This window comes from Euleptes europaea, chromosome 7 (assembly GCF_029931775.1).
Source record: "Euleptes europaea isolate rEulEur1 chromosome 7, rEulEur1.hap1, whole genome shotgun sequence".
Taxonomy (NCBI): Eukaryota; Metazoa; Chordata; class Lepidosauria; order Squamata; family Sphaerodactylidae; genus Euleptes; species Euleptes europaea.
In genome coordinates, this window is record NC_079318.1 from 83,776,918 (window position 1) to 83,789,518 (window position 12,601).

The 12,601-nt window shown below is 46.2% G+C and overlaps 1 protein-coding gene across 1 annotated transcript in view; it reads right to left on the reverse strand.

Annotated features, from left to right (window-relative positions):
* Positions 1-6,680: 6,680 nt before the first annotated feature.
* The window catches only part of NECTIN4 (nectin cell adhesion molecule 4), a 42,484-nt gene continuing 36,563 nt past the window's right edge, over positions 6,681-12,601 (reverse strand). The window contains exons 7-9 of the mRNA XM_056853450.1: positions 11,815-11,893; positions 8,975-9,151; positions 6,681-6,985 (exon numbers count right to left, since the gene is read on the reverse strand). Coding sequence (XP_056709428.1) covers positions 6,722-6,985; positions 8,975-9,151; positions 11,815-11,893 — 520 coding nt within the window. The 3' untranslated portion in view covers positions 6,681-6,721. The remainder of the gene's footprint in view (positions 6,986-8,974; positions 9,152-11,814; positions 11,894-12,601) is intronic.

The following is a 12,601-nucleotide window of genomic DNA, read 5'->3' on the forward strand; positions in this document are numbered from 1 at the left end:
GACCTGGGTGGGAGGGGTCCAGGAGCCGTCTACACCAACTGTTTACAAACGTCTTGGAATACAAAAAAAAAGACAATAACAAACCATGATAATACAGTTAAAAGCACAGATGAGCTAGAAGACGTTCACTTCCAAAGCCCCTCCGTCTTGATGTAAGCAGAAGAAATGCACCCTTGGGAAGAGTGGGAATGGCCCTGATGTCTGGAGGAGAAGAAATCACAACAAAGTCTTTGGGGCGCCTGCATTCCTTCTAAGGGCACTTTCACACATGCTGAATAATGCGTTTTCAGTCCACTTTCAATGCACTTTGAAGCTGGATTTTACTGTGTGAACTGGCAGAATCCACTTGCAAACGATCATTAAAGTGCACTGAACGTGGATTGAAAGTGCATTATTTGGCTTGTATGATATTGCCCTAAGTCCAGTAGATCTTGTTGCGTCTGGCGTCTCACTGTGTTGTGGTTATCTAGTTGCGTCTCACTGTGGTTATCTAGTTGCGTCTCACTGTGTTGTAATTATCGCCGCCATCTCATTACAGAAATCAATGCTTCTTAAGTGTTCTGGAATGCAATTTTAGGCATCTTTATTCAAAAGGGCTCACTCACAGGTAAGTGTATGTAGGATCTCAGCCTTACAGTGTACGCCTGAGCATGTTTACTCAGAAGTAAAAATAATTGAGTTCAATGAGACTTGCTCTCTATTGCTTAGGACGGCATCCTCAATCAATTAAACATAGATAAGCTTGTACAGGAGTAAAATTATAATTTAGATTAAATAAGAAAACTTTCTTTGTTTGTAGATGATGCAGGCACGTCATACCAGACAACGTCTTAAAAGAGCTGTCCCTTTCTGCATGAGAGTTGGTGCTTTTTATAACAGTGGCATTCCATCTTTTGTGTGAAGTCTAGTTTACATGATGCAGTTGGCACGGGGAGGTTTCTGTTTAAACGTGTTATATTTGGTGTGTTGTTAGTTTGCCACCTGAAGAATTCCATGATGATTTTATGTGATCTTTTTAGTCTGTGGCAATTCAAATGTTTGCATTGTGATCCTGGGAAAGAGGCTTTTAGTATCTATGTTCCAAAACATCTTAAAGACTGTAGACTTTCTAGCTATCTGTGTGTCTATAGTGCTCCTTCAAAATAATGGTTTCTACAACTTCCTTTAGATAGGTAAAGCAATCACTCATGGGAGTGGAACCTTTGAAGCTCCAAGAGAAGGAAAGAGGAGAAACAGATTGTGATGGGATAGGGTTTTAAAAATCCTTTCCCCACGAAACACATCATTTGCAACAATCAAAACTTGTAAAGAGCAGTCTTGCAAGACCAGTTAGGAATGTGGCAAGTTATTTTATTGTGTAGTAGTCTAGGCCTGAGAGAAGGGACAATACTGTTTAGAATAAGCATTCTTTCCTATGTGTAAGAGAAGGAGCATGCCTCTTCTAAGATGGAGCCTGTTGTGGCAAAAATAATTTTAAAAACATTAACCAGGGGCAACTTTTTGATTGATCAAAAAGATCGTAATCAGGTAATTACTCTGATTAGTTGGCTAAATGCCACCTTGATTGCTATGAAGGTTAAACAAGATAGGAATTTAAATCATTAAAATGATACTTAATAACTGGACCAAATGAGGCTGCTGGCATGGAAATCTTTAATTGTTGCATCGATTACAAAACAACTAAGTTACGTCTTCCTCACAAAGATAAACGCCTATAAATAATAGTCTTTCGGTCTTCTCATGGAACTGTACTTGGTATTAATGGTATGTGCCTGTGCGCGCACGCTAAGTATCTGTAGCAGAAAATTCTCAAGATCCTCACCAAACTACAACTCCCAAGATTTTTTGGGGTGGTTAAACTGGATACCCTGCCCCTACCGGGGAGGGGGGGATGGTAAGACTAATTTTATCAGTTGTTCTTGAAATGATCTTTTATCGCTATCGTGAAATTTGGATGATCTGTATTTGCATTATTTAGTTTTATGAAGTTGCAGTTTCTTCAGTTGCTGCTGTTATTTTTATCAGCTGGTTTATTTCATTTTCAATATTATTGGAGTTTGCTACCTTGGACTGACAGTGGAGGGAGGAAATACATAATTTTTTTAAATGAGAAAGAGATTTAAAAACAAAATCAGATGAATAAATTTAAACAGATTAGGCAGGCAGGCAGGTAGATAGGTAGATATAAAATTCTACACAAGATAAAAAATTAAAAGGGGAACCGAGGCACAGACTGCATTACATAATTCTGGAGACAGCAAAAGATGGAGGCATCTCATCGCAGCATTTCTAAGCCACTTAATTTTGTTCTTTAGTTTTTGGTAAAGTTCATTCAATGATAATACACTCATTTTAGAAGGAAATCCATTCCACAGTCAGCTTCTGGCTCAAATTCAATCTTCTGCCCACAATTTTGGGGAAACTGCATTTAAGAAGGATGAGTAGGGTTGCCAACCTTCTGGTAGGGTCTGCAGAGCTCCTGGAACGTGGGGCGCAGCCTGAGGAAGGCGGGGTTTGGGGAGGGACTTCAATGCTATAGAGCCCAATTGTCAAAGCAGCCAATTTCTCCAGGTGAACTGATCTCTATCAGTTGGAGATCAGTTGTAACAGCGGGAGATCTCCAGCTAGTACCTGGAGTTTGGCAACCCTAAGAAAGTGGCTGCTTTGGAGGGTGGACTCTATGGCATTGTATCCTGCTAAGGTCCCTCTCCAAGCCACACCATGCCAGACTCTGGCCCTAACTCTAGAGTTGGCCCACCCAGAGACTTCAGAAGTGGATGAGCTATGGATCAATAAATTTGCTGTAAATAAGTGCTCACATGTTTTTATGAAGAAACTGTAACAGGAATGTTTTGGGCTGTCCTCTGTCCTTCTAGTGATAAACTAGATGCCCAGTTATACCCTTTTAAGGACATGGAGGTTCCTCGGTTGCAGTGTGTGGATGGCGAAGATTTAAAAATTCTGCTTTGGGTCATGTGTCTCCATAGGACTCCCTTCCTTCACGACTGACAAGCTATCATATCAAGATGGCCACATCTAGGCCAGTTTTGCATTCTTGAAGAAAACTCCCACCCCCTTCCCCAGGTTGTAGGATTGCTAGGCCTCAAGACGCTGAAGTTTCAGGGTTTTAACCTTCTCATGGGGAGTGAAATCTCCAGGCTCAGAATAAGGGGGCAGGCTAATTTCTGCTTGGCATGATTGCTTTTGCTGTTCACTCAGCCCTATGTTCATTCCCCAAGCACAGCCAGGCTCTTCCCTTGATCGGCCAGGTGCCATCCTCTGCCCCACATAAGTGCCACCAAGCTCCTTCTGAGGAGACCTGGCAACCCCACCAGCTTTCATTGACTTTTCAAGTAAGAGCTGCCCTTCAGGATACCAAGAATAGCTGCAAATAATACACAAATAAAACATAGCATAGTGACAAATGTTACACATTTTTTAAAAAAAAACACACACACACATTGCTAACACTTGCAGGCCCCAAAGGAGTGTGAGAAGAGCTTTCATAGAGAACACCACAGAGATGGACTTGGTGGAGGAGCTCCCAGCTCTCACGTTGTTCCAGAACAGGTCCATCCCTGGACACCGTGAACAGAAGACAGGGAGAAACCTTTGGTGGTACAACCAGTGGCCATCTTGAGCATCGTCATGGGAGGACCCACACCATCATGTTAACGGAGCTCACACCAGCCTCTCTGTTGGTGGAAGTCCCAGGGTTTCATGGGAACCGAGGCTGGGGGAACCATTTGGAACAAGCCTTTAACTGTGTGAGCGTACCCTTCGACCCCCTGCTACAAACTTTTGACAGAGCTCTTCCCCCAGTCACCTGGAAATGCTTTTTGTTGATGAAGCTGTAAAAATGGCTGAATTTTTGAACTCGCCCACACAGTCTGATTGATAAGTGCCTGGGGTTGTGCTTGAAAACACCAGCTATTATTGCCTCGTTTACAAGCAGAAAAAAAGGACTGCATCAAGCGCAAAGCCTTGCCGATCTGGTGCTATTTCAACTCTCAAAGTTTCCCCATTTTTTGAAAGAACATTTTGAATGTAGAAGTGGGATATATTTCTGAGTGGGAGTGGTAACAATGAATTGTGAGATGTGTGTGTGTGGTGGGGGTCAGCTTGATTGAGAAGGACTAACAGGCAGTCCGAACATACATTTCATCATTTCGCATACATTATCTTGTAACCCTTACAACAACCCTGTAAGGTAGGCCAGTATTATTATCCCCATACTACTGCCGAGCCTGAGAGAAAGAGAAAGGCTTGCCTCAGACCACCCAGGTAGTTCACTGCAGAGGCGAGATCCAAATCAAGGGCTCCCTGACTCGCTTTACCCATTACACAACATCAGCTGTCAATTACATGAGTCAATTATCAAGTGACAATCTGCATATGCGGATGAGCGATCACAAACCAGACTTCATATCCCTGCTTTTTTTTTATTTTTTGGCCATCAAGTTGCAGCCAACTTATGGTGACCCCGTAGGGTTTTCAAGGCAAGAGATGTTCAGAGGCGGTTTGCCATTGCCTGCCTCTGCGCTGCCGCCCTCGACTTCCTCAGTGGTCTCCCATCCAAACACCAAGCAGGGCCAACCCTGCTTAGCTTTACAAGATCAGGCTAGCCTGGGCCATCCAAGTCAGGCATCCCTACGTATATCATACATTTTCAATGGTGGCCCTTCACACATCCGGCTTGAGTCACTGAGGGACGACGGGACATCAGACAACACATGTGCATGTGTGGGCAACACTCTTCTTTAAAAGCAAGCACTGTGTTCCCACAGTCACCCCACACACTTATGAAGCTGCTACATTACTAGTCGAACCACTGGTTCATCTGGCCCAGGGTTGTTCTCTCTGATAGACAGCAGTTCTCCAGATTTCAAGGCAGAGAAAAGTTTTTCATAAGCACCTGTGACTTGATATCCTTTATCTCCAGATACCAGGGACTCAACCTTGTCCATGCAAAGCCGGTGCTCTAACCCTATGGCCCCTTCCCAGAAACCTATGCCTGTAACCTCATACCTTTGGTCCACCTAATTCAGTGTCTAGTCTGATTGGCAGATCCATTCTTGGCCGTGATGCTCTGGAGACCTTTAACTGGAGGATCTGATGCCTTCTGCATGCAAAATGTGTATTCTGAGCTACAGACTCGCCACACCCTTTCCTTTGGGGCAGGTGTCTATACAAGCAGTTCCTGCCGTAGCAGCTTCAAGGGAGTATTTGCGCCAGCAAATTAGCCATCGCAGATCGAGCACCACAAAAACATTGTGCTACATCCCACGTCAGCGTAAACACCACAAAAGCTTCTCAAAGCAGTCCTTTCCTAAGTTCAGCTATAATCTAAAAAGTGTGTCACAACCGAGATTCCCTGTATTTGTGAACCAGGTCTAAAATCAATCTCCTTGGGACAGAGAGATGAAACAAACACGGCACAAAAAACCTCCGACATTCTGTATGTGTCATATCAAGGGCAGAGATGCGACAATCTCTCTTTTCCTTCAGCATCCCATCTTTTAACACAATGTGTTGGAATTCATTTCTGTCATCTGGCCCTGGAAATTCATGCAGGAAAAAAATCTGTCTAGGTGGTTTCCCCATCCTCTATATTATCAGCACTCCCTCCCTACTGTATTTTTAACTTGATCGTTAGAATTAATTTGATACAGCCGATGGCTTTAATTTACATGGCAAAAAAACCAAACAAACACACCTGCCAGTGAATCTGAACTTCTGTTGTTTGGTTTGAGATGATGGCACAAATCTGCCCTCTCCATCATAAATTTACCTGTGTCACTTCTATGACATGGGCCAATCGGGACTTTTATTTACCAGCCGGGGGGCATAGCTGCTGGGACTTTGGCCATCTAAACGATCGGGCATGCTTCGTTTTTTCATCAAGCAGGCAAAAGACGCCATCACGGCATCATCCAGGTAGGAATCGTGACAAGGACAGGAAGGGCACTGAACCGCGGGAGTCAGGGATCCTGCCCACAGTGATCTCCCACACTACAAAATCAAGCCATATTGAAGCCTCCCCCTCCTCGAGCAGTTGATTTGTAGCTCAGAGGGAGCAACGGTGACTTACACCCATGATTTCTGTGTTCTTAAAACACCCTAAATCAGGTCTCTTTTTCCTTTAAAGTTTTTTTTTCTTTTTTAAAAATTGCCTTCTCGCTTCGTAGCTGTTGTCCGTAACTGTGGAGAGCTATGAAAGTTACCTAATAATAACCATAATAATTAAAAAAAAAAAAACAGACACCAAAGTTTCACGATTCCCATCCCTGAGCCCAGAAAAAAACTACCTTGCAACATAACCAAGTGGGGCACCCCTGCCTGGCGGCCTGCTTAGAATCACTCATCTTGAAAGTTCGGATTTCTTTTCAGACAGCAACCAGGCACTGTAATTGTTCCACGGGAGTCAGTAAAAACCCGGCAGCGGTTTCGGTCGGCCATCGCGCACTGCAAGCAAGGGCTTTGGAGAGGGAGTCCGGGGAGGGGGGGAGGGAGAAGGAAGGGTGTTTAGGCCTATGAAGAAACTGCAGAGTCTTGGTGTTGCAGGCAAGCTGGCGAGTGGCTCAGAAGAAGATTTTCCTCAGTCTTAAGGACTCCTTGCTCCCTTGCCAAGGGGAGACCCCCAGCAGGCAATAGGAGGCAAGTCGCAATGGGAGGGTTCAGTGCGTTGCCAGGTCCCGGAATTCCTCAGCAAGGACAAGCGTCACACCAAGTGTCCCCGGCCGTTGATGTAAATGCCGTTGGTGGTGGGTTTGGCTCTGAGGGTGCCGTTCTCTTGGACAAAGTGAGTCATGGCCTGCTTGATGTTATTTTCACCGTCCCGCTCTTCCTCCTCCTCTTTCTCCTTCTCCTTCTCCATCCCGTTCTCCTGGATAGGGGTAGGTGGCGGCGGTGGCATCTCTGTCTGAGTCTCGATTTCCCGCACGGTTGACAAGGTGGAGTAGCTGCGTCCTCCCTCTTCCTCACCCTGAGCAGGGAAAGACATAGCGTGAACCTGGTTGCTTTGTAAGCAGTTAGGGTTGCCAACCTCCAGGTAGTAGCTGGAGATCTCCTGCTATTACAGTTGATCTCCAGCCGATAGAGATCAGTTCACCTGGAAAAAATGGCTGCTTTGGGACCCTCCCACCAGTGGCAAAGAGTGACCTGGCAACCCTAGCTGTGACTCGCAAAAGCTTATGCCCTGCCAGAAATGTTAGTCCTTAAGGTGCTACTGCACTCTTGCTATTTTCTACTGCTACTGCTATTTCTACTGCTATTTTCTACTCACAGACTTGTTGTGAGGATAAAGGGGACGACGGAGAGATCTGTGTATGCTGCTCCAAGCTCCTTGGAGGAAAGGTAGGATAACAATGCCAGAAGTTAAAAAAAGGGAAACTTAGAGCCTCATGTATGGGCCCCATAGCAAAACATGTGGTTGTTTGTTATACCATTTACTTCCAGCAGATGTCTATATCCTACCATTACCAGCAATTTTGAAAGAGACGGGAAGGATTTCTGAAAGGGCCAACTATATTGGTGGGGATTCTGTATAGCTAGACTAGAAAGCTACCCTACTGTCAGGAAATTTGTGATAAGGAGAACCTGGCTGGGAGAGAATCAGTATAGATCAGGCAGAACCTAAACCTACAATAGAGCATGATCTAGCCAAATATGCAAACATTATTAAATATTAATTCAAGTTCTAACATTAAAATGAGGGCCCTGTTGAGTTGTTATTTAATTTTGATTTATTTATTTAATTCATTTATACCCTGCCTTTCACCCCAGTGGGGACTCAGTTCAGTTCTTTACTACAGTCCACGACCAGTAGTTATATAAAGGAAACATTAATTACAAAAAGAATAAAATTTATATACAAATGATCTTGATAAACACAGGATAGTCCTAATAGATACCAGCTAAAACTACACATATCTGTCAGCAATTTAACACTTCGACATTTTCCTGGGCAAATATTAGAGATAAAGTCATTTCAGGAACTAAAATCTCTGCCACTCTTCAGGATTAAAGGCCCTGTTCAATTTTTCTGTGATTACGGACCTGGGTGCAAAACTGGACAACCAATCATGTCGTTTGGTGGTTCTTATATGACAGAAGAAATTCAAGTTTGATTTTGTTAGCTCTTCCAGGAAACTTTTCCAGCAACAGTCTGATAGTTTTGCTACGAATTTTATTGTGTAAGGTACACTCACAAAACAGGTGCTCCAATGGGGACCCAAAGCAGCTCACATTGGTTCCCTCTCCATTTTATCCTCACAACAACCCTGTGAGGTTAGGCTGAAAAAGTGTGACTGGCTCAAGGTCATCCAGTGAGCTTCCATGGCACGAGTGGGGATTCAAACCCACCAGTCCGATACTTCACCACTATACCACACTGCCTTCTTTTAGTGTCAATCAAAGGCAGCAGTGGGTTTTGATTTATTTATTTAGATATTTATATCCCATTTTTCTCCTCAGTGAGGACCCAAAACAACTTACAACTTCAGCCTCCCCTTCTCCATTTGGTAATTGCAACAACCCTCTGAGGTAGGTTAGGATGAAAGAAAGTGACTGTCCCATGGTCTAGTGTCGCCAATGTCCAGGTAACAGTTGGAGATCTCCTGCTATTACAACTGATCTCCAGCCAATAGAGATCAGATCACCTGGAGAAAATTGCCACTTTGGCAATTGGACTCTATGATATTTTAAGTCCCTCCCCTCCCCAAACCCCACCCTCCTCAGGCTCAGCCCCAAAAACCTCCCACCGGTGGCCAAGAGGGACCTGGCAACCCTACCATAGTCATTCATATAATACTTGTATATTCATATAATACTTATTTGCTTATATGGTAAACTGGAATTTCAGGGAAGGGCCTTGGGATATCCAACATTCCCTCTGACCCTTGATACAGCCCTGTCCCAGCCAAAAGGGCCCCTTCCCTGCCCAGACCGACCCATCATGGCATCCCCCACTCACCATGATTGAGCAGAGGCTGGTTTCCCGCATACTTTCTGCCCGGAAGCTGCCTTGCCGACTGTCCCGGCATAAGCTGTCCCGGCACAAGCTGTCCCCCCGCAGGCTCTCTCGACACAAGCTATCCCCACGAAAGCTGCCCTGCCGGCTCTCTGACCGCAGGGGAAGATTTTCTTCCATCTAAACAACAGAAAAGGGTGGTGGCAGAAAGAGACAATAACAAGAAACCAAAATCAGTTCATTTTCCTGCAGCATGCAGAATGCTTGTAAGGGAACATATTGCTTTCTTCTGAGTCAGGCAACGTAGCTCGGTAACATCTCTTCTGATTGGCAGTGGCTCTCCAAATTCTCACTACAGGTCTTTCCCAGCCCCTGCTACTAGAGATCCGTTAACTGGAGACTAGGGCTGTTGATTCGGTAAAAACTGAACTGAAAAAATACTGAATAAATGCCATTTCGGTAAATTTCTGGTTCGGGTTTGCCAAATCAGCAAAATCCAGGAGGTTGGCAAAGTCGAATTTGCCATTCCCGAAAATTCAGCATTATCAGGAATGTCTTTCCGCAGCTCCTGCGGGGGCATTTTTGCAGGTAGAGGTCCCAAATTTTCAGGGTAGCTAGAAGGGATGCTCCTTGCAAGAACCCCCAGGTTTGGTGAAGATTTGGCCAGGGGGTCCGGAGTTATGGGGTCTGGAAGGGGTCGCCCCATCCTCCTCCATTGAAATGCATTGGAAAAGTGGCTGTGTTCAGAATCTTTAGTGTGATCTTTGCAATGTATCTTTGCAAAGTTCGCCCCATGCCTCCATAGAGATACAAGATGTGACTTAATGGCATGTGATTATGTCCGCCAACTAACGACAAATGATTATAATGAATCAGACCACTGGTCCATCTCACCCAGGGGCCTCTGTGCGGACAGGCAACAGCTCTCTAAGACCTGAGCTGTGGCTCAGTGGTAGAGCATCTGCTTGATATGCAGAAGGCCCCAGGTTCAATCCCCAACATCTCCAGTTAAAGGGATTAGGCAAGTAGGTGATGTGAAAGACCCCTGCCTGAGACCCTGGAGAGCTGCTGCCGGTCTGAGTACACAATACTGACATCTAGCCCAGGATTGTTTACACTGACTGGCAGCCACATCTCTATGATCTCAGTCAGAGAGAGATCTTTCCTAGAACCTGATATCTGAGATCCTTTAAGTAGAGAGGAGGCCAGGGAAGGTGGCATGACATAGCCCAGTCTCGTCAGATCTTGGAATCTTAGCAGGGGTCCGTACTTGGATGGGAGACCACTCTGCAGAGGAAGGCAATGGCGAACCACTTCTGCTTCTCACCTGCCTTGAAAGTCTCTCGGTGAGGTCGCCATAAGTCGGTTGCAACTTGATGGCACTTACGTATGTACATAGGGTTCCCAGGTGTCTGCTAATGGCGGGCAATTGCCCGCCAATTCCTGCCGTTGCCCACCGACACTCAGCTGGTTGGTGAGTGGAAGCAGGCCGGCGGAAAGGGTGGGGAGCAATCTGGGTCCCCGTACGATGATGCCACTTCTGGCACAATGCGGATCCTGTGGAAACCATAAAGTTTTGAGGCAAGTGCTAGAGCGTCCCCCCAGTGCAATGCCGCTGCTTCCGCATAGCGCCGGAAGTGACCTCATTGTGCGGGGGCGCAGATCACCGCCCCTGTACCTACCTCCCAAAAGCTCCCACTGGTTGCCAGGAGGGACCTGGCAACCCTGTCCGTACACAACTGGAGAGGCCAAGAACTGAACCTGAGACCTTCTGAGTACAAAACAGGTGTTTTGTCACTAAGCTATGGACCCCTTCTGCAGATATTTATTCAGCCCTTCTTTCAAAAGCTCCAGGGTTCTCAAACTCTGGAAGCCAGAGAAACCCAAGCTAGACCCGACACACATCTGTCTGGCATCAGGGTTGGTCTCTACAGTCAGAGAATGTGACTTGTTCATTCCTGTTTTTCCACTTCCTCCCTCCAGGGGGTGCTACAGGAGTGCCATAACTCATGAAGGGGGTAGGCAGGAGAAGCAAACACAGTTGTGGAGATGTGACCTATTGATAGATATGAGCTATGATGGGCCAATGGAACTTCCATGTTCAGAGGCAGTTTACCTCCAAGTTCTAGATGTTGGAGGCAAACACTAGGATACTTCACTCAGAGAGATTAATGAGAACAGAACTCTGGGTCTGACAGGAAGGCAGTCCTTACATTCTTAATCTGCTAGGCAGAAGCAACACCTCCCTCTTGCCTTTATCTCCCCAATGTAAAATTCACTTCTCCCCTTCCTTCCTACCCCCCTCAGTCTGTTGCCAACACCAAGGTGGGAGCTAGAGATCTCCCCAAATTACAACTGATCTACAGACTACAGCCCCCAGAGAAAATGGCCGCTTCAGAGAACATAAGAACATAAGAAAAACCACGCTGGATCAGACCAAGGCCCATCAAGTCCAGCAGTCTGTTCACACAGCAGCCAACCAGAGGCCTCTAGGAAGCCCCCAAACAAGACGACTGCAGCAGCATTGTCCTGCCCATGTTCCACAGCACCTAACATAATAGGCATGCTCCTCTGATCCTAGAGAGAATAGGTATTGACTAGTGTTCATTTTGACTAGGAGCCATAGATAGGCCTCTCCTCCACGAACATTTCCATTCCAGTCTTAAAGCCTTCCAGGTTGGCAGCCGTTGCCACATCCTGGGGCAGGGAGTTCCACAGAGAGGGCAGACTCTATGGCACTGTACCCCGCTGCAGTCGCCCCAAACCCCACCCTCCCCAGGCACCATCCCTAAACATTCAGGTATTTCCCTACCCGGAGTAGGCAATCCTACTCGGGTCCTCACCTGGTTTCGCGTGTCAGTGCTGTGGCTTGAATGGAGCCGCCGGATCGAATTTTCCCGCGTTAAAGTCAGCTCCTCTTCACTGCCAAGGACAAGGAGGGGAAAAACTATAAGACTTTCCTCCCATGCTTAGTGGGAACACTTTGAGTGGCACCGAACCATTTATACCGGACGTTGGCTAGCGGTGGTATCCTGATCTTAGGGCTTGACCTGAAAATTCAGGTTTATTCTCCTTCTCAGGGTCTCCAGGAGGGAAAAAACTCTCAGGGGAGCAAGCATTGGCTCAAGAGCTTTTGTGATTCATTACCTACATGAACATACATACACAGAGGCCATTTATGCATGGCTGTTTCCTTGCAGTCACCCCGCTGCCTTCATTGGGGCTTTGCTTTGATTATGCATGCAATTTCTTACCATCAGAGGTTGCCTCACTCTCCCCCTACATTTCCACGCGTTTTGCCAGCGTTTTCTGGATTTGTGTTTAGCCAGCATCCAGCATCCAGAAAATGCGGGGGGGACACGCAGAAACACACGGGGAGAGCGAGGCGACCCCTGACAGAAAATGCAAAGCCTCGAAGTAGTCGGGGGGGGGGGGGACTGCGAGGAAACATCCCTACATAAATGGCCAGAGTCTTATCAGTTTACACTGCTGGGAACCAGGTTCTTTCCTGCCCTGCCCTGTGTCATCCTCTACTTCCTTCAACAGGCTCCCCCCTGTGACCCATGAGGCACAGCCCCTAGGAAGACTCCTTCACCAACCTGCTAGGTTCCATTCTCTTCACCCAGTAGG